The sequence below is a fragment of the Malaya genurostris genome, chromosome 2 (assembly GCF_030247185.1).
Source record: "Malaya genurostris strain Urasoe2022 chromosome 2, Malgen_1.1, whole genome shotgun sequence".
Classification (NCBI taxonomy): domain Eukaryota; kingdom Metazoa; phylum Arthropoda; class Insecta; order Diptera; family Culicidae; genus Malaya; species Malaya genurostris.
Window position 1 is genome coordinate 309,857,985 of NC_080571.1, and position 22,976 is coordinate 309,880,960.

General features: G+C 38.6%; 3 protein-coding genes across 3 annotated transcripts; all 3 read right to left on the reverse strand.

Annotated features, from left to right (window-relative positions):
• Positions 1-4,970: 4,970 nt before the first annotated feature.
• Positions 4,971-5,648, reverse strand: LOC131429303 (uncharacterized). Its single transcript, XM_058593364.1, has one exon. It carries the CDS (start codon positions 5,646-5,648, stop codon positions 4,971-4,973), a length of 678 nt encoding a protein of 225 aa, XP_058449347.1.
• A 524-nt stretch (positions 5,649-6,172) lies between these two features.
• Positions 6,173-7,562, reverse strand: LOC131429304 (uncharacterized). The gene is made up of 2 exons (XM_058593365.1): positions 6,249-7,562; positions 6,173-6,205 (listed from the first exon to the last, which is right to left on the reverse strand). The coding sequence occupies exons 1-2, from the start codon at positions 7,560-7,562 to the stop codon at positions 6,173-6,175; spliced, it is 1,347 nt and encodes a 448-aa protein (XP_058449348.1).
• Positions 7,563-7,947: 385 nt separating this feature from the next.
• LOC131429305 (uncharacterized) lies at positions 7,948-8,979 on the reverse strand. Its single transcript, XM_058593367.1, has one exon. The coding sequence runs from the start codon at positions 8,977-8,979 to the stop codon at positions 7,948-7,950; it is 1,032 nt and encodes a 343-aa protein (XP_058449350.1).
• Between the last annotated feature and the right edge of the window lie 13,997 nt (positions 8,980-22,976).

The window sequence follows — 22,976 nt, forward strand, 5'->3', positions numbered from 1 at the left end:
GATCTCTATCGTTTTAGATATTTTGTTCCCACACCTCCTTTTTACCACATTTTTCGCAATATTTACTTCTCCTTCATTCTCTTCCGTAACATGACCAGCATTCCGTCGATGACCAGCATGCGTGCCACCCACCGGGCCTCCGTAGCCTGGGGGTGTTTCCTGTGGACCCATACTGACCGAAGGATGCGGCCAACATAGAAATTTACCAACGCCATCTGAAAGACTCATGCAATATTCAATTCACCGGCCACTGCCGATCGCCAGCTGAATTTTCGAGAATCCGAGACCCCTGTACGACATTATCTAATGATACTATTCTAGTTTTAAGTTAGTCGTTAATTAAGATTAGAAAATACCCTTGGCATCTTAGAGCTTAAGCAGTGTGCCTAAAAATATATTATACTATCGAATAAAAAAAAGTAATATTAACGGATCTTCGCAATAGTTGATTTTTACCATTCAATTTACTGCTACTGTCCGGAGAAAGTAAATTAAATAAAACATCGCGTTATTTAAAATTTTTCAAGGTTTTTCAAATTTCATTTGATTTTAGTGTAAATAACATGAACAATCCTACTTCGTCCGATGCTTTAGCGCCTCCGGACCCTCGGAGTATTTTCTGAGACTATGGAAATGCTTAAGAGATGTTCCAAGATCCAAGAACTACTTGGAGTATTGTCCTTAGGGAGTACACTGTATCACAGCAAGAACTACAACGGCTAACCCCTTTTATTTGTTTGTGGTTCATACATTTAGAGCTACACATTGCTTACTTGTCTATTTATAGCTGCTCCAGGTAAGTTCCCAGTCGTTCAAGAACTTCGGTGAGAACAGGTCTTAAGATCTACTCGAGCATTCAGCAGTCTATGCATAGTTTTTCAATGTTGCTCATAGTCGTAGAGCTACAACTCCCGGTCGTTTTTGGATGGCCTAGAGCAATCACAATTGTCCTATTGATCGCATGAGGCATCACGAATATGGAACGAGAACGATAAGGTCGTTAATGCACTTGGTTACACTGGTAGATCTTAAGGCCTGAATTCAGGTAGTTTTTGGATGGAGCATTGGCTACGTTCGTAGATCTTAAGGTCTTTTTCGGGGAGGTTTTCGATGTGGAAGTTCTTCTACAGATCTTATCACAATATATCAATTTTCTGTGAATAGTTCTACCAGCACATACCGCACTGAATAGTCATATAAAAGTGATTATATATAATATTTGCTTTCTAGATAATTCTTGGATGCCCACGATCTTATTTAGACTCTTTGATACTAAACAATTAATTAATGTACATTTCACCATATTCAATTCCCTGAAGCATGTTAGCTTGTTTTGTATATGTTTATAAACTGAGATTTACTTTATTGTGCAAAAATCTTACCATAAATTAAATAAAAAATCGCGCTATTGCAAATAAAATACGTGAACAAAGTCGCGATAATTAAATTCGGGTAAATTAAGTTCACGTAAATTGAGGTTTTAGTGTACGCGGTTTAGCGATTGACTTGCTTAAGATTAATGATCACAAGGGATACAACTGAAATTAGAGCAATACCGAATGTGCAAAGTTCACATGTACCGAAAAACAGTTTTACCGATTGGGGAAGGCCAACCGCGTCTTTCCAGATGGATAATTAGTTAATGTTTAATAGAATTGAGAAGAACCGTAATAAAAACTGGATTCATTTCCACGTATCCAACTTGATTCATTTTTACATGCAATTTGCCGATTAATTTGAAGATCTCTATTCGTCAACTGTTGCGTGAGCATAGGCTTTTGAAAGTCCGTTGAAAGTTCAAACCGTTGCTATTTGGTTTGTCATGAAGAGCTCAATGAGAGTTGAGTTTTTCTTACATTTGTCTATCCATTCAGTCATCTATTTGTACCAGCAACAAGAGTAGCAAAGCTCAATCATCATTCAACTTGAGCATTGAACCGATTAACTGCGGGAAAACAATTGAAGTACAAGATTGTTTGACCACTTAAAGTCACTACCATTTCTGTTCGTTGAAGTCGTCAGTCCCGGAGAGTCCCATTGCCACCAACAGTTCGTTCTTGCGTATGTTTATAGTTAGTTCAAGTGTTTGATATTCCATTCAATTTAAATAGGTTTTCACGGCAGCAGACAGCCAGCGGACATTGACGACGAGAAGTGTTGGGAATGAAATGTACATATTCATCGATTTCCTCTAGACTTTCCGCTCCGCCGTCAGTCGCAGGATGGAAAATACGAATGGCACTGAAACAGATTAACACCCAATCGTAAGCCGTAAACCGAGATGGCATTGCGGACATTCGAATCGTACCTGAATAAGTGAGTGAGTCAACCTTCTAGGTTTAGTAGATCTGATTGAATACAGTAGAAATGTTGCGGAATAGCGTTTGTTCAGGAACCTCTACCGTGATGACATTGTGTGTAGAATTCAATGCGGTCCCGAGCCTTAACTATTTTTAATTAATTTGAATAACAATGTTGACGATTTCCTTATACGCTTTCGCTGAACATCGCAAATATGTGCTAGTGGCAGTGATGCAAGGAATGTCGCTATTCGAATTGTCCGTACTCTCGTGTTGCGCTGGTGGGTTGGGATTGGAAGCGAATTAATCTGATCTTCAATCAATTTAACAGATACCTGCACATGAACAAAAGATGATTTACGGAAGAACGTTCGCTACATTCTGATCGTGTTGACTTGTTTGAAAGTGCGGATGATTGTTGTCCATCGACGTGATCGGAAAAGGCTTTTCAGAGGGGGTGTCGGAAAGAGGAGGGCAAAAGCCACACACAAAACGCGCCTCACTCGAAGTGTCAGATCTGTCGGATGGCTGACAATAATTGAAACCATTAAAAAGACCCACTTCGAAGATGATAATGATAGAGGCGAGAAGAAAATTTCCGTCGGTGGTGGTATGGTCAATGATGAGGATGATGATGGCGATTGCGATGATGTTGATGATGATGACGATGATGATGATGATGATAATGATGATAATGATGGGTCTTCCTAGCAGCTCTTGACGTGTCGAGAGAGTGATTCAGTGCAGATAATGTCATGGGTTCGTGCGAAGATCGCTTTGGCTCTTGCCACCCAAGAAAATTTCGGGGCGAACGCAGCATAAATTATTGATTGTGCATGGAGAAGATAATGGTAAGGTCTGACATTTTGTTCCATTTTAATGACATTATTATGACTTATTTTCAGATAAACATTTTGCGATTGGTAAAATGCAAATATATGCAAGTTGCTGCAACTGGTTAGTTGTTACCTGTTATCAAGATGCATATTTTGACAGAACACCATAAGCCAAAATCCTTGACGGTTTTATCAAATATAACAATTCTGAAACAGACTCATTCCATCACTGATAGGTTTTCGATTTCAATAAGAAGTATTTCGTTTAATACGCCCAGCCAAATAAGAAAAACAAAGCCTCGTCGATCTGCGCTGCTCTCGTATGTCGTCATCCGGAAGGGGCCAGCAGCCAAATTAGCGAACCGATTTGTCGAAACAAATCTCAAATTCCGCTCTCGTTTTCATCTCCAACGGACAATCTCACACTCATGCAGAAGCGACTGGTCAAACGTGATTTCAAATATTCCCACGGGTCGACTTCATGCTGGTTGGTTCGGTTGGAATAAACCGCCTCTTCCCTGTCGTCTTACCTGTCAGTCCTGTCAGCTAGCGATTGGCCCGTTTTTCGTCTATAATTTGTCACTTTGATTAGTGAATGAATCAATAAAATTTCAATTTCCCTGACATTACCGATACCGGTGATGGGCAATCCGGAGTCAACTTTGCGGCCTCGGCCATTCCTCCTGGGAGCGGACAGACACGGGTGTCGCCAACTGCTGACCGGTGCTTCTAAATAAGTCGTAGATCGAATTATTCCGTTCGCCAGCATCGAAATCTGCCAACCATTCGTGTTTTGATGGGACTCGTTGGACAACGACCGAGATAATTTATGCAAATTTATCTGTTCCCAGGGAGCTTGATGTGACTTTTCGTTCCACTGATGAGATGTATGTTTTTGTGGGGCAACGGGTTTGCTGTTTTATTTAATACTGTAGAACTATAGCCCAACGGTTTCTTTCTTATAAAATTTCAATTGTGCTGTCTTGATTTATTTTCTTTTAATTTTTAATATGCCGTAAACACCACTGTTCGCGAGATTTTGCTGGTTCTCCGGACTGTGACGGAATCAAGCATGCAGAATCGCTCCGGCGGTGATATTTTAGATAATAAATTCTTTCACTAGCACGTGGCTGTTAGTTAGCTTCCTAAACGTAATCCACTCTTTATTATTCACGATAGAGAAAAGGGATGTGTACTCTTCAAAGTACTTTATTTAACTGATTGTCTTGCCGATCAATATGAGCTGGGTATGATACAAACAATAGAAATCTCATCTTCTTTGTTGTAGGCAAAAGAGAGTGACCGATTTGATCAAAAGGCAATTATAGTAAGGTAAAGTATCAAATTGCGGCATATGCTGTAACATACCGCCCACCATTGAAATTTAAATTTCAATTCAACTATTTCAATAGACTATAAGGAAGTCATCAATGGTGGTCTATCTAAACTATGAATGACATTTCATGAATAAAAATTAACATATTATATCAGATGTGATGTCTTCTGGATCTATTCTCCATCCCTCGACCAACGGTAGGGGGTAGACAGGTCAGGCCTTCCTTCGGGATGGTTGTTCATCAACAGCATGATGTACTTCTTCGGTGCAGCTTGTGATGGGTTGCTTTCCGCGTCCAGTAACTGTGGTTGGCCTTTGATTCTTCCACTGACGTTAATTGCAGACATCTAATAAAAATTACGCTCTTAGATCGGAGAACATAGGATCCAGAAAATGACTGAAACGAGAATACTTAACTTGTGAGAGGACCGTTCGGTCCCCTCACATCCAACATCGCCTGGTTGGCTGGAACCTCGACCGACAGGAACACGCTGATCATCATTCTTGACTATCTTGAATTGGCAATACACAGACGCGAGTGATCGCCCGTTTATAAACGCCATCCTTGGTGCGAATGCTAACCACGCGAGTGAGACCATCTTGTCCAGGGGCGATGTCTACTACACGGCCGAAACGCCATTTCATCGGTGGTAGATTGTCGTCCTTCACTAGTACCATTGTACCGATGTGAATATTGTCTCGTTCGTGGGTCCATCGGGTGCGTTGCTGAAGCCCAGACAGGTATTCGGATGACCATCGCTTCCAGAGGCGACGGAGATATTCTTGGATGGTTTGCCATTGTGACAAACGGTTGGTAGGAACTTCTTCATAAGACGGCTCGGAAATGGCAGTCAACGGTCGGTGCGTCAAAAAATGACCTGGAGTTAATGCGTCTAAATCTTCGGGATCGTTGCTCAGCGGGGTTAAGGGCCTTGAGTTTAGACATGCTTCAATCTGAGCTAATAAAGTCTGCATCTGTTCGTTGGTCACGAGTGCGTTTTTCAGTGTGCGAGTAAGGTGCGTTTTCACAGATTTGACCGAGGCCTCCCAGATGCCACCAAAATGTGGCGAACGTGGTGGAATAAATTTAAATTGAATACCTTGATCTGCACATTCTCGACTCACGCGATCCCGATTCTGTTGCGATTGAAACAGCTGCAGGAACTCGTTTAACATTCGCCTGGTCCCGATGAAGTTCGTCGCATTGTCACAAAATATGGATTGGGGGACTCCTCGCCTGCCAGCGAATCTTTTTAACGAAGCAATGAATGATTCTGCTGAGAGATCATAAACGAGCTCCAAATGTATGGCTTTGGTCGACATGCAGACGAATACTGCTATAAAAACCTTTTGTGGAGCCCCTTTCCGGTAGAGTGACCGCAAATAAAACGGTCCACATAAATCGACTCCCGTATTGAGAAATGGTAGGATTGGCGATACACGAACTGCTGGGAGGTCTGCCATTAATTGCTCTGATGGTGTTGGTTTGCAACGAAAACAAGTCACACAGCGATGAGTTACGTAACGAGCAAGATTACGTAGTCTAGTAGGCCAAAATTTGGATCTTACGGTTGCCATCAAGAGCTGAGGACCAGCATGTAAGAATTTTGAATGATAATGTCGGACTATTAACAACGTTAACAAGTGTCTGCTATCGAGAATCATCGGTTGTTTTTGGTTGTCCGAAATCGGAGCATTTTTCAGTCGACCTCGTACTCGAAGTAAACCATCGACTAGAATGGGCGACAGGGATTTTATTTTTGATGTAGACTTTACTTGACCCAACGATTGTATGGAGTGAATATCCTCGGGAAATGATTCTTGCTGGGATACTCGTACCAGATTCTGTAATGCTTCCTCCAACTCGATTGTGCTAAGTGGTCCACTTACACGCGGTCGTCTGTTGTTTTTCGCATTAGATATAAATCTTCGAATATAGCCAACCAATCGAACTAACTCCGTCAGTGATGATTTTCGCATGAAAATATTGGATGTGTCAGGAACGACTGGTAACGAAGTTGCAGGTTTTTCTTCAAGTTCTTCCACATCGAAGGATTCATCGGATGTACGAACGATGTTGGGCCAGAATCGCTTTTGTTGACTTAGCCACGTCGGACCTTGCCACCAAATGTCGAAATTAATTAGTTGCGAAGCTGCCATTCCACGCGAAATGGCATCGGCGGGATTTTCCACCCCCGCTACGTGACCCCAGGTTCCAGGAGCTGTGAGCTGTTGTATTTCAGCTACTCTGTTAGCCACAAACTTTTTCCATCGATTAGGGGAAGCGGATATCCAATGCATTGTTATCATAGAATCGGTCCAAAACAGGGCACGAGTGGTGGGTGGAAGAATATGTTTTACTTTATCGTACAGGTGGCTGAGCAGCAGCGCTGCTGAAAGTTCTAAGCGAGGTAAGGTGATTCGACGTTGGGCTTTTCCTGTGTTGGCCGGAGCAACCTTCGATTTAGCAGTTAGTAAGTGAACAGAAATTTGTTCGTGAGCAGATACAGTGCGAATGTAGAAACACGCACCATAAGCGCGCTCTGACGCATCACAAAACCCGTGTAATTCGGTTATCAGTGGTTCAGTACATGGAACTATCCATCGTGGAATCGAAAAGTCACGCAATGCTTCTAAATCTTCCCGGAATTCCTTCCAAGATTTTTGCAATTTATTCGTAAGTGGATGATCCCAAGGAAGTTTAGACAACCATAACTCCTGCATAAACAATTTGGAACACAGAACCGTTGGGCCCAATAGACCAAGCGGGTCAAATAATCGTGCTGCCTCCGACAAAACTAAACGTTTGGTGATTGCGGAATCCTCCGTCCACATGGGCACCTTGAAACGGAAAACATCCTCGTCTGGCTGCCATAGAAGTCCTAGAGTTTTGACGGCTGGTGATGACAGATTGAGCTCCATCGTGTTACGATTGTCCCGTAATTCTGCAGGAATGTTACCTAATATAGCACCACTGTTAGATGCCCATTTGTGTAGTTTAAACCCAGCAGATTGCAGTAAGCTGATAAGTTGGTTGCATAGTTCTTTCCCTTTTTCTTCCGTTGCTACACCACAAAGTAAGTCATCCATGTAGAAATTCTTTGATAGGACCCTTGCTGTTCTTGATGTTGCAGATGCTAAGACGCTTGTAGAGTCTATTGAAGTAACGACTACAAATTATGAAGTGGCTTGGACAATGTTAAAAGATCGATTTGAAAATCGGAAGATTATTACTCGTACGCTCATGGACGGATTTCTAGACACAGATCCAATGAAAAAAGAATCTTATGACGGGTTAGTGATGCTCATCGACTTGTACGAACGTAATTTACTTCAGTTGAAAAAGTTAGGACTCGTTACTGATGGTTGGTCACATCTTCTGGCACATTTACTATATAAACGTTTGGATTCCGAGACTCAGCGACATTGGGAACGATCTCACAAATCTCGCGAAGCACCCAAATACCAGGAACTGTTAAAATTTCTTCGCGAACATCTTACAACTCTCCAACCACTGACTCTCACCAAAATTCGAAGACTCATGACGTTGATCCGGTCCTCGAATTTTGGTGAGAGTCAGTGGTTGGAGAGTTGTAAGATGTTCGCGAAGAAATTTTAACAGTTCCTGGTATTTGGGTGCTTCGCGAGATTTGTGAGATCGTTCCCAATGTCGCTGAGTCTCGGAATCCAAACGTTTATATAGTAAATGTGCCAGAAGATGTGACCAACCATCAGTAACGAGTCCTAACTTTTTCAACTGAAGTAAATTACGTTCGTACAAGTCGATGAGCATCACTAACCCGTCATAAGATTCTTTTTTCATTGGATCTGTGTCTAGAAATCCGTCCATGAGCGTACGAGTAATAATCTTCCGATTTTCAAATCGATCTTTTAACATTGTCCAAGCCACTTCATAATTTGTAGTCGTTACTTCAATAGACTCTACAAGCGTCTTAGCATCTTTAGATAGCACCGTTAGAAGATAATGGAACTTATCGACCGCCGTGAGAGAAGGATCCTTATCAATCATGCTTTGAAAAGAATCTCGAAAACTCAACCAATCTTTAACACTACCGTCAAAGGAAGGGATTTTGAATACTGGCAGATGAATTCGGGAAGTAATGGGTTGGCCGAGCGGATGAGGAAGAGAGGGTATGGCTGCAGCAGTCGGTTGTACATGCCGAGCAGAGAGAAAATCTTTAACATCGAAATATCTATTCTCGAACTCGACACGTGATTTTTTGTTCGAAGCTTCAACCTCTAATTGCACTTGTCTTTCCTTGGCGTCTGCCGGTTCGGTAGTAAGGCTTAACTCTTGCTCCTGACGTGTCTCAATTTTTGCACGATTTTTTCGATATTCTGAGAAAACGGCTTCTAATCGATCCAAACGAGTACTAATTTTGATTTTATCTTTCTCGTCATCATATGTCTCCACAAATAATTCAAGGTTAGATAGGGAATCAACGAGTCCACGTTCGATTTTAGTTAGCTCACGCAACGACGCCATGATGCCGATTCCACAACGAACAATTATTTCACAGGAAATTTAAAGTATAAACAATTGTCTTTATACGGACAAAGACGAGCATCGATTTATTGTCGTACAATTTATATAGAATGTACTCACTCTATTCGCTTATTGTTCGCCGACCAAAGCCACGCCGATATGCCCTTGAACTGGAGGATGATATGAACAGCTTGTGCTCCCGTTGATAGCTCCACGTTCCCGGTCCGAAATTTTCACAGTAGCCACGGCGTGATGATGATGAACTCTAATCCACACAGTGGCGGTGTTGAACACGGTGTTTCGTCTCCGTAGTGATCGATTTGCGAAGCGACTATTCACTTTCTGTACCAACTGTTGGTTTCACAATCCGGCCATTCGAAGGACCATTAATGTTCGCGAGATTTTGCTGGTTCTCCGGACTGTGACGGAATCAAGCATGCAGAATCGCTCCGGCGGTGATATTTTAGATAATAAATTCTTTCACTAGCACGTGGCTGTTAGTTAGCTTCCTAAACGTAATCCACTCTTTATTATTCACGATAGAGAAAAGGGATGTGTACTCTTCAAAGTACTTTATTTAACTGATTGTCTTGCCGATCAATATGAGCTGGGTATGATACAAACAATAGAAATCTCATCTTCTTTGTTGTAGGCAAAAGAGAGTGACCGATTTGATCAAAAGGCAATTATAGTAAGGTAAAGTATCAAATTGCGGCATATGCTGTAACAACCACGTTTACACTTATGTCATATTTTTGACTGAATAATGAAATCAATAATTTAGTGAAACATATATTTAAATTGCGGAGTACAAAATATGATTGATCTATCCTGCGTCCTATTTTACATGTGTTATGAATCTGTCTTATCGACTAATTGTTTACAACTTTAAATGTGACTTTGTTCTGATAGAACTTTTTCGGTGAATTTCTCACACAAAAGGACACATTTTGAACTTTACCGTATTGATGAAATATTGGTCTGATTAGAAATAAAAAGCTGTTGAAAACTTCAACATACTTTTAACAAATATTAACATTTGTTTAGTGCATTTGTATTGACTTGTCATATTTTCTGAGTAAAATTATGACCAGCTTTGAGTCAAATAATTGTCATTTGTGGGAAGCTTCTTTCATTATTTTTTATGAGAAAAAAGATTGTCTCTCGTCGGATTTTTTTAAGACAATTAATTGGGTTACAATAAATAAGTTAGGACTATAAAGTTATCGTGAAATACGAGCTGCTTCCAAGTTCTTGAATCATTAAAGGAACATTTAATCAAGTTCAATAAGTACTTACAAATATTCGATTCACTTAAGTCGAGGGAACCTAAAATTGGCTCAATTCGCAACTATGCTTAAGCCCAGGTTCCTATTAACAATTTTCAAATGATCGAAAAAACATTTTCCATAAACTGTTAGAAAATACTCTTAGAAATGAAAAATAATTAGTCCCGAAAGTTTGCACGAATAAAAACTTTGACCGGCTTGTTCTTGAAACCATGTTTTTTTGCGTCACTCGTATTCCAAAACTATTGCACGTATCAACATGAGGCAAATGGCATTTTACTCGTTAGATTTCTCTCTATTGTCGAAACTACAACCAAATCTATCTATTGTTATTTTAAAAGATTATTAATAATTAAAAGTGCAAAAAAGGGTCGAAAATCGAAAGATGGCCGCCATTTGGTTTTTTTGGTCATATTGAAAAAATAATAAGAGATTTTTTTCTGAAGAATATATGTACTTTTATTTTGAAAAAGTATAATTTTAAAATATTGTTAAACAATAAGTGGAATTAAAAAAACATGTTTTTTGTAGGAACCTGGCCTTATAGTGCACTTGATAACAAATGTTGAAAATTTAAATCTGGTATGCTAGTCTAATATTAACAGTATATCCAAATAAAATTTTATATTCAACGCTTTTGTATTCTTTCCGCTGAAAACTAGGTCCAAATATGTGCATGAAAATAGATGTAAATTCACAAAATATTTTTATCTGTGCATAGTTTAGGCTTTATCGATTTAGTTGGTTATTCTTTGCAAATACCAACCAAGAAAGACGAGAAAGATATAAAAGTTTTAATGCGGATAAATATTCAATATACATACTTATAACCGAAAAACTAGACTAGGAATGTTCATACTGAGCATTGTAACTGCATATTGCATTGTCAATAAAATGAAAAATCTTGTGCATTCATTTGTAGTCAATACCTAACGCAAAGTAGCAATTCCAAACTCCTTCAGGATTAATCATGCCGCCCCGGACACCATCTGGGTCTGCTTTCCACTAAGGTTGTCTGCATATCAATTTGGAACAGACCTCCAAAATGTCAACAAATTCGGAAAATTTTATCAAGAAAACTGTTTCAAATTGAATGCGTCCACATTTTCTATTGGACCTGGGGACTGGGATGATTTATCTTAGATGACAACTTCTCCATTTTTACCTCTCTAGTCACCAGACGCTCGACTTAGATGTTTTGGGTATTGTTGATTCTGATGAATCTAGCAGTCATTTTTTCTGATGAACTATTGCTTGACATGTAGTAATAGAAGTTTTTTGATAGATTTTCTCGTTTTCTTCAAGATTCCGAAACTATTTTTGTGGAAATGTGCTAACTGCGGTCGAAGTTACTTTGGACTAAATCAACGTTTATCGGTGGTACAAAACGTTCTCAGAGGGCCGTGAACAGTTGAGCGACGATGAGAAAGCTCACGAAGTTGCCCACCAAATCGTGTTACATTGTGATGAATTATGATACTTACGTTAAAGACGACTTCCGTCAACTTCTTCGATGTTCAACTTCAACTTGTTCGATGTTCCGGAGGATGTTCGTGATTAGAAATTAGAAATCCTAATAATGCAGGAGATTTGCATATGCGTAGAAATAAGTGCCCTCACATATGCACAAATCTCCAAATAACTAGGGGAACGTGCCACGTGAGCCAATTAGTTATGATTCCTTAAGTACCCCCTTATCATTTCCGAAACAATCAACGGTGCGATTTACACGGTAGAGTGCCTTTAGAATCGTCTCTTAACATTCATAAGGAAGCACAAAGGATCAAGTCTGTTTTGGGCTGTTCTAGCATCCTGCCACTAAACTCGAAGCTAGATATGGCAAATCCGTTCGCGAACGGTTAATAGAACTAGATCTATAAGAAGAATCAGTGTTCTGAGCAATTCTAGAAATTAACAGCAGGAAAAGAGGCAAAATCAATCGACTCTTTTCAATTTGATCAAAATTTGGCGCACGTTTCGAGAATGGCAAACCTATTGTTTTTGCACGGATGGAGAGGCCAATTCAACTCAAAGCTGATTTTCAAAAAGGGCGTATTGATTTTTGCATGCACTTTCTCCAAATCATGGCAACTCGAAAAATGTACATTTTACAAAAATGGTGTCCAAGAAAAAGTGGTAGAGAATTGATATTCACTGTGAAACAATGTTGAATATTTCATCAAAAATTGGAAAACTTACCGAAAAGCTAAATTAAAAAAAAACTCCTCTTTAATATTTTGGATGGAAAAAACATCTTTGTTTTCTGTATAGGGGGAAAAATTAGAAATTCAAGTAAAACACCTTTAGGTTTGTGGTCGGGTTTTGAACACTTACAGCTCTTTCAATTTTGTATTAATTACTTATAACATTTCACTTTTTGCTTGCAAGTATTTCTACATTTCGATTTGAATGTATCAAGCAACGTAATTTGAATGATATATGATTGAAAGACACTGGCTGCTGGCCTACTGGATTTATCTAACAGAGACGATGGTTATGAAACAGCCAGAGATTTATCAGCTGGGAAGCATTGCTCTGATTGGTCGTTCAATGCAAAAGCGAAACTGTGGAAGCACGCTAGTCTATAAATATAAGCGAAATTATTTCTAAAACTTCAGTCTCACATGAAACATGCTAGAGGAAGCTGGCAGCTAGTTTAGCGAACGTCACGAAAAGCGATACAAACTGATTGCATGGTCTGACACGTTTGATTTGATCAAATGTAATTCGGTACACCTGGTACAAAGGTTCGAAACTGACTCGATTTTCACTATAACAACGTTGAAACTAGGTTCGAAACTAGCTTCAAACAAACAGTGTGACAGCAGTTAGGGTGGAAACTGGGTTAGGTTTTCATGCGAAAACGACTTTTGAAAATAGTTTTTGAATGATTTCGATCAATTTTTAATTTTGATTACAGGAACACAAAATTTGTTATGAAATTTTTGTAAAACTTTCAACAAAATCGCAGCCATAAAACCATAATGCGAACTCGAATCTCTACCTAGCACATGCCTAAGCGAAACTTAACGCTATAAAAATAATTGCATACTAGTCAAACAAGAACACATATTTGGCTTAAAGTGACCCAATACTGAATAGCGTTCATTTAAGTTTTATAGTGTTAAATTCATTGGCGTCTTGTCCTCATGTGCATCTCGTGCACTGCACAACCGGTCAAATGGAAGTTACTGCACCGATTCAAGAAGAGTAGAAATTACTCAGCTGAGCTTTGAGACTTGTTTCTCTCTCTGTCACGTTTGGCTCAGTGAGAACTTGTGTGCACACCTGCAGGAGAGGCTTATGGCAGTTGAAAACGAATTGCTGTCTCAGTTGCAATATCGAATCGGTTTTATTGATGAAGTAAATTTCAAATTTTCTCGACGTGCAGAGGACCAAATTTTTTTTATAATGTCGATGGTACGAAATAAGTTAAATAAAAAAATCACATCCAAAAGTTTATCCTTATTTCGTTATATTGTAAAACACAAGCGAATATCCATTTCTCGATCTTTAGTTTTTACTTACAACGAACTGTTAAATCTGATATTATACCGCATAAGCAGTGCTCAACCCGTAAATTTGGTCACGAGACGCCACTTGTTGAATTTAATTACATACATTTCGGCAACTCATAGTTCACAAATTATGGCGAACAGTTTAATTTTTTGGTTCGTGTACTCAATATTGTCGAATTTACAAACAAAGCTAAAAGGTCTGCGTTGTGGCACGACTGCAACGGATTGAATTGTTTTATTTAAATTATTAGTCATTTGAAATGTTGGGCTGATCCTACTAGTTTTTGAAATAATTTTAGCAATAGCTAAACTTTTTTGATATAAAATTTTTGATATGCATACGCCCTTTTAAAAAAATCAGTCTTGAGTTGAAATCGGCTTCTCCATCTCTGCAAAACAAATGGTTTTCCATTCTAGAAACGTGTGCAAAATTTCATCCGAATCATTTCCGGAATTGCTCCACTGGAGTTCTTTATCAAAAATTAATAGTTCTCGATTCTTATGAATAGAAATTGAAGTAATTGAATTCTTTGAGAGAATATACAAGTTGGCTACGTGTTCCTAAATGGTCGCATGGTTTAGAAATATGGTTTAGGTTTTGCATATATGCACAATCTAAATTGCGGTTCTCAAATTTTTTTGAGAAGCTTTGAAACATGGTAGATGTTGCATATATTCATGACCTTTCAAAAACTACAGGAAAAAATCATTATTTGTGCAAAATACATGCAGAAAAGTACTCAATATTATTGAATTTGTTTACAACAAAAAATAATTTGCGGCTCTCATAGTTTTTAAGAAGCATACCGAATTTTCGAAGAGTGAAGGGATCGTTCAGCAGAGCTAGGCCTTTCGGTATAATAACTATCAAGTTCTAAGCGGTTTTTTAAAACGAACTGTTTTGCACATTTTTTCTCGTAACGTGTTGTAGTGGTTCCGAACCGACAGTCAATTTGGTGCCAAAATAAACCCACAAAATTTACCGAAACCTCGGTAAATGGAGAAATTCTGGGAAATTATAAAAAACGGAATTTCGCAAACATTCCAAAATTATTGAAACTGAGCTGAAGTGGAAAAAAATTTAGGTAGAAACAACAAGAACCATTGATGGGTGAAGCGAAAAGAAAAATGCGGACATTCAGGATGGGAGACGAGATAGGAATAAAAAAAGTTTGTAAATCATTACTCGTGGTAGTTTCATTAGTAGTTTTTTTGTCCATAAAATTACTCGGTAGTACGAAAGTCGGATTAATATTTGGTGAGTAATATTTGTGTTCCATTTTTATTGAATACACTGGACTTTACAGACCTATTTATATCTTACAATACATAATTTTATTTAATTACGAAAAAAATATTTATGCCATAACAATATACGAACTGTAAAATCAAATTTACGATATAAAATGTGTTATCCAAAATACAAGTCAAGCCTTAGCTGCCACAGAATGAAGTATCATTAACTGCCAATGCTTCTATCGGAAACGACCAATGCAACTCCCGTGTATCTTCATCGCATTGGTACTGACCGATACCACCTAATTCGTGGCAATGCGTGACTACACTCAAGTCGGGCGAAAAATTCCTCATTGCGTTCGCATTCCGACCTTCCCGATATGGACCATCGAGGCCTGCGGCAGCGACTGCGGACCGGCCGGGCCGAAAAAGGAAACCGATGATCTCTAATCGAAGCCAGCGATCGCAACAATTTCCACGCAATTAATTATGGTATGAAATATCTATTAAATTGTAAATTCTTTTCTTTGCGATGCGAGTCAGTGGTCAGTGGGTATGCACGCGGGAAAATATTTTACATAAATTCGTAACTTCCTCGCGCTATCTTTCGGCGTTCTCACGTGTTTCGAGCCGAGGTGCGTGGTGGCCCCCGTTTGGACTCCGTGGCAGAATGGAAAACTATTTCCAACAAATATTTCGACCGCCTAGCGCTTCTTCGTGCATTCTGCTCGGGATGAGCCAACCTTCTAATTCCTTCTAATAGAAAATAATTAGCCCATAGATCAAAAGATTGCAGCCTCCGGTCGAGCACACTAACATAACGAATGAAATAATGGGCTTAAGTGCCGATTATCCACAAATTACTTCCTCACTTATTGGCTATCGTTCACGAGAAGGCGGCGACGAGGGGCTCTCCAAACATCGAACCAGTCAAAAACTCGAACGATTGATGATTCACGCCGTCCATCGGATGACGAACTTGATGGGATAGCGTGGAAACGGTTTCAAACGTCCGAACGCATGCAAAATCATTCCACCACATCCTGGGATGGCAAATAGCATACACGCGAGCCGGAGTGGAAAGATGGATGCGAAACATTTTCTCACCTCGTCCGAAAGGGCTTAAAATTTAGGATGGAGCGCCCCCTCTAGCTTTTAAATGATGGTGTAAATTTCATATTCATCGTAAATTGATCCATAGACGGCGGCGATGAGCGGAGTGAGATCGTATAATTTTAAAATGCCGTATTTATTACACAAAGCTTCCATAGAAGCGATCGCGAGGAACCGCGGAATGTGGTTCCGAGGTACGTCTTACAGGTCTGAAATTTGATTAATCGGCAGACTAATTATTCAACAATACAGCCGTCGTGTTTACTATCAATGTATTAAAGTATATTGGAATAATTTTAGGCATAGAGATTTGAGACATTAATTGAGCGTTGCCATTGGCTTGGTTTTGTCAAATATGAATCCGGTTTAGAACAATTGAAATAAAGAAAATGAACAAACAACTTATTTTGTTTTTACGCTTCGTCATCGACTACCCAGTTAAAAGCAGTTTAAATCGAACTGCTAGTGCTCCATAGTAGTTCAACTTGAAACGCTAGGCAGACGTAAAATATGACTAAACTTGAGTGTGATTGTAGTCGGCATGTCAGATTAGACATATTTTATATTGATACCCAAGTAGAGCTGCACCGAACGTTTGCCTAGTGGTTCAAGCTGAAATGCTGTGGAGGACTAGCAGTTCAATTTGAACTGCTCTGCACTTACCAGTTGAAGACGACGCGAAAAGAAAAAAATAATCGGCAACAATAATAAAAATTATTATGTGTTAAAAACACATATATATGCAAACGAAAAATGTCGGTTCTGAGGTATCTTAACGGTTCAAAACAGGAACACAAGTGTCTGCAAAAATATCCCAAGAAAAAATTGATCACTTTCTGATACTTACGCATACTTCTACATTTATGAGGTGAACAAATGAACTTTAATAGACTCTCTGTTATTTGATCATATTATAGTGTGTGGTAATCATATTTACTGAATCAAGTTCCGAAAATTCCAATTTATTTTGATTGATGTTGAAAATGTAGTAAAGAATATTTAGTATTAAAAATTTCACTAGACAAAACAGATGTCTTCCAGGATTAAGAGTAGATAGAATATTACAGATTTTGATATTTACAGTCTGGGATAAATGAATCAATAATTTCGACGCAATACTGACTAGTGACTGCATCGGAACAATTCTGACCACGCCCAGTGCTTTGTCGTCCCATAGTCCCCAGCGGATCGTCCCAGTTGCTTGGATCGAAAACAAGCCAAAAAGAGGCAACCAGAAATTTAATATAAATATGAAAATTAAATTACGATATTAAGCTGGAATAATACCGATGTTTACACACCGGCGTACCGAAGCGAAGAAAAGGCGCTGAAGCCATTCCGGCCAACCGAGCATTGGTGGATTGCTCGAAGCGGAAAAAGAGAGCCCATGAGTTTCTTATTAGATTAATGCTATAATGATATATCAATTATTTCTTTCTCGGAATGATCTGCTTCGTTCCCGAGGTCGCTCGTGGTTGCGCTTGGGGCGAGCTCGAAGGTAGGGGCGAAATATCCAAATCATGCGGTCTAAATGAATATTTTGGTCAATGACAGGGCAAAAATGCATATAGTGATATATACCCAGCAGGCAAAAACTGAAGGAAAAAAAAAACGGTGAAGCAAGCGTTAAAAGAGTTCATGCTTTTTCCTACCAGCTTTGACCTTTCTGAGATATGGGAAAGCCGCGGTTGTAAGAACCGGATCTTTCACCCCAAGTTAAGGCGGCGATTTTTTTCCTTGGTGGAAGCAGGGCACGAATGTGGTCACCGAGGCATTGATGGGAACTGAATGAATGAATTTGAATTATTTCTTTGTCGAACACACACCTCACAAAGAGTGCGAAGAATGGAAAACTATTTCACGGTTAAACGCACGGAGAATCGTCTATGCGCAAGCCGATAATAGTACTGAGCCTTTCTTGTTGGTTTATCGCAGCTTCTCTATGGGCCCGCTCAGAACTATGTGGATGCTGGACAATTTGATGCCGTCTTTGAGAATTTAGTCGATGGTGGAACTTGCAGAAGATTTCTTCAAAAGAAGTCAATTTAGCATTTTTATGGTTGTCCTGGGTATGCGGTTTTGTTGAATATCGGGTTATGTTGTTAATATAAGCTGGAAAAACTATTTGCAATGGAGATAATTGTTACTATGATAATGAGCCTATTATCTAAATGATGTAATTAACTTACTCAGTTCATTGGAAGATTCGTTCAAGATTGCCAAATTTTAGAATACGGAAAACATCTCTCATTAATTCTACTGTTTAACTAATGAGCAATTCAAGAAATGCAAAACGAGTCACCAGATTTCACATATGTCCTCTAGTTCGGCAACCCTTTTTGTTTTTCATTGATGGAAATACTAATTCGACTCAAGAGGTAGTTTTGGATGTAATTTTGCTAGCCTATTCTTCAAATTTGAGACTGGATATTTAATACGTATTGCGTTGAAGAAGAAGATGATGAGAACTGTATGGGCACCGAAAAATATACATTGAAAAAAGTTGATTGCTTTTCTGAAAACAAAAAAAAATAATTGAAAAAACTACAATGAAGTTGTTCGAGTCATTGATGTGGAACAAGGCAACCAAAATTTCTAATGATCGACATTAATGACAATTAATCGTCATTAATTCGCCAAGCTTGTGTTCAAGTTTTGTATGCAAGCAGTTATTTTTATAGCGTTTCTCTACCATTACTACCATTCTGCGATTTCGTTGAAGCGATAAACTTTTTCTCATTATCAATCGAGTTCATCTTATATAAATTAGAAACTGATCATATGCAGTCAAAATTTACTCTGGGGTAGTTGTCAATTTCTCAGGCGGAACGACATAACAATTGGAATTTCATCCGATCTTGCATGACACAAGATCAAAGTATACCAATTAAAGCTTCAAATCGTTTTATGGCACTTTTTGTCTTGCTGTCTAGCAACAACCTACCTCTACCATGCTACGCGTAGGACTGAAACGTTAGCTATAATTTTGCTTATATTTATAGCTTCGCGTGCTTCCAACAGTTTCGCTTTGGCATCGATTTACCTATCAGAGCGATGCTTTCTCTTTGATATATCGCTTACTCCTTCAAAACCGTCGACTATGGCAGGGAAATCCGGTATGCCGGAGATTTTTTGCAGACAAAATAGGACACTGCTAGTAATTATTAAAACATTTCAATGATATACAATTAAAAATACATGGCTATGAACATTTAAATCAATACGTAGAAATATTTGCAATCAAATGGTGACATAATATTAATAATTAATACAAAATTGACTGAGTTGTAATTGTTCAAAACCTGACCACATTTCTACGTGTATTTTTCTTGAGTTTCTAATTTGCACCCCTATATAGAAAACAACAACTGTGTTAATTTGACATTTCTTACATAAAAAGGCTATGCAATCATCGTAAAAACTATTCGACTAAGTTCGTCGAGATGGCAAGCTGCTCGGTCATCCATGGAAGTTGTCCTTCAATGTCAACTTCTCTTTCTGAGCAGCCTAGATAGTCGTGTAGTGTCGGTAGCGGTTTCCCAGCTGGCTAAGAATAATGCTACGGTCCACCTGTACCGGTGGTATAAGTCCACCAAACAGGTAAGCCGTGTGGCATCCGGCAGAATTATTTTCTACCAAGAATTGATCCACTGGTTTCCTGTTCCATGTCGTAAAAGGCCACAAAAATAGGAACTCCTAAGTGAAGGTGTATTTCCGTGCCGAGGACTGAATGGCTGCAGGAGGTCAAACAATGCAGTCGTGAACGGAATATCTTGGGTTTTCCCTTACTGGATACACGCAATGCTTAGCAATCGACTTCTTTGTTCTTCGCTTCGGCAAGAAGAGATTACAAAGCTAAGTGTCTGAGTGAGTCTTCAAGGTGGTCCCCCCACTATCCCCACTTTTATGGAACCTAGTCGCTGATGGTTTGTTAAGGAAACTTAATAACCTTGGATTTCCGACCTCTGGTTTTACCGACGATTATCATATATTGATGACCGTTATAAGCATTACCATTCTCTTTGATTGAATACAGCAAGCCCTGCGATCTGTTCAACTATGGTGTTGTCAGGTTGGATTATCTGTAAATCGGGGCAAACATCAATGGTGCTTTTCACTCATCTTAGGATAATTACAGAAGCTCGTCCGTTACAGTTCTTCGGTTCGGAGGTCGCCGTGATTGATCAAGTTAAATACGTCGGGTTTTTTTGTCGTGAATACGACTTACTTTACTATGGGGTGCCTTTTCAAAATTTACCCTCTGAGAGACTGATAAGTTTTTGATCGTGAATATCTCTTGTTGTATCTAACGAATCAATATAATTTTTGCTACACGCCATCGGAAATATGATAACAATTTTATGATAAAATTATCAGTTGTGTGACATAATCTCAAATAATTCAAAATAAACTTTTAAATGTTTGGTATAAACGAGTATCAAAGGGGATAATCCATAAGGCGCGTTTGCCTTGCTCGTATTTTTAATGCTCATAGCTCAGTGATCTGTGAAAGGATTTATATAATCTAACTACCAATAGAATCGAAATTTTTCAACTTAAACGTGTATAGCAACAGCATTGAAGTATTTCAATAGTACACTATTGAAAAACCTGTCTAATTTGACCCATGTCAACACCAGCCTATGAGAACGCGTTCTGAGGAAGAGAACAAAATATCTGCTGCTGTACAACAAATCGTTCGAGAAAAATGTTCCGAAAAGTGTTGAATATCGTAGTGAGTTCCTCAATTTGGTCCTTCTGAATGCTAGAAACGAATCCCTACAGTATATTGATAGTTTTTTCAATAATAGTTAAAAATAAACAAATATTCATAACTTGCTGAGTTTTGTTCCGATAGGCTTGAAAATTTCACAAAATATTTTTAAAATGATTTACTATAAAAAAATATAAAGGAAAAATAAATGATTTTTCAAAAGTGTTAGACCCTGCCTCCCCTTAAGCTAAATTTGTTTTTACGAACTTTTGGTTACACTTGTTAAATACAAATTGTAATATATCCTTCCGAATGAACAACTCTAGAAGAGAAACTCTTCAACATTATGTTAAGTTTATGAATACAAAATTTAGTGGTTAGTGGATAGTGAGCTTTTTTATCGATTATCGGAAGCAAGAATCATATCTAGAACAGAAAAATGATACCTTATATCCATTATGCAGAACCCAGTAGAGAGGGATCTCTGTTCAGTGCATTGAATCAAAGGATGAGATGAGAATCTGTGCATTTGTTCAATTTTAGTCTAACATAAGTATTTCACATTTTCACATTAATTTTTGGTGATATTTCTTTTTTGGGCTAAAGTGAATGTGTGTTGAATTTCGTTAATTGTAGGTTAAGTAATCAGAAAAAAAGGAGAGAAACGTGACCCACTTAGTCGTTTGACAATTTTGATGTCCGAAAACATAAATTTGAACAAATAATTTTTGGGCGAGACGAGGTTCGACGGGTCAGCTAGTCTATATATATAAAAATGCAGAGATCATTCTTTGTAATCGCATCACGTAAGAACGGATGGACGGATTGAGATGTTTTTTTTTTGTTTGATCAGTTTTTACCCCCACCGGGTTCGTACATCAAAAATATTAGGAAAACTTACCGGAAAAGTGGGAAAAACCAATAAAGTTATTTTGTATGGACAATGAAATTTTCCCCTGAAAAAGTCGCCAATGATTGCTAGATTTACGATTGATGGCGCGCAACGAGTTGCATAAGTGCTTGACCGTCGAAGGAAAGAATACTAGATCGTCGAATAAATTTTTTGGCGCGCAATGAGATGTTTTGTGTGGAGAATGCTCATGCATACGTGATTAATTGGGTATCAAAATTATTGCTTGGTAAATAAATTAATAACAGAATGCATATGATTGTATGACCGCTGCAGGTAGAAGAAAAAATCTGATATCCAGTTGAACAATTGATGTAATGAAATCAGATGAATAATATTGATCATTGTGAGCGCGAGTTTTAGATTACACTAAGCACACATAATAAGTGGCAATTAGATCAATGTTCATAATTACCATAATGGATTGAGACTGCCATTTTCTATTTCATATTCTGTAAAGAATGTTAAAATTGGTAAGATAAATATCAAATTTAAATTTAAGCGTCGTCTCTCCAAGCAACCAAATGTTCCACAGTACCTGAAAAGTATCGACTTTATTATGGCGTTTTCGTTTTTAATTTGCACTGCACCGGTGCAGTGCTACACTGAGGCATGAATAAATGAACAAAAATGACGAAAACATAAACAGTAACCATTGACTACAATTAACGATTCCATTGCACAGAGCTACACCAAACTTTTGATGAGTGCTACACCAGTGGTATCGGTGCAGAAAAAGTGTAGCACTGGTGTAGTGCAATTGGCAAAAACGAACGGTTTCAGTGCAACCTTACCTACACCGGTGTAGTGCAATTTAAAAACGAAAACGACACTAGATCTTTAATGTACGCGTGGTGCTTTTTAGCATCTAGAACGCACAGAAAATGTTCCCAGAAAACTTTCTCGCTGCTTTAAAGCTGTACAAGGAACTTCTGCAAAGTTTGTTCTGTTGCGTCGGGTGAACATTCAAGTTTGAGTAATTCCTTAAAAACGGACTGTTGGGAATGTTTTGTATGCTACTTGAGCCAAATCCTTTTTTACGAACTTTTGGTTACTTGAGCTAAAAAAAAATTGTAAATATATCTTACTCTACCGAATGAATACTTTAGAAGAGAAACTCTGTTAAGTTTATCAATCCAACATTATGGTCAGTGAGCTTTTTTATCGATTACCGGAAGCAAGAGCCACATCTGGAACGGAAAACGTGACACCTTATA

Coding starts and splice junctions, on each gene's coding strand:
- LOC131429303 (XM_058593364.1), bottom strand. CDS start 5,648: ATGTTAAACGAGTTCCTGCAGCTGTTTCAATCGCAACAGAATCGGGAT.
- LOC131429304 (XM_058593365.1), bottom strand. CDS start 7,562: ATGGATGACTTACTTTGTGGTGTAGCAACGGAAGAAAAAGGGAAAGAA. Junction 6,206..6,248: donor CCATACAATCGTTGGGTCAA/GTAAAGTCTACA, acceptor CGCCCATTCTAG/TCGATGGTTTACTTCGAGTA.
- LOC131429305 (XM_058593367.1), bottom strand. CDS start 8,979: ATGGCGTCGTTGCGTGAGCTAACTAAAATCGAACGTGGACTCGTTGAT.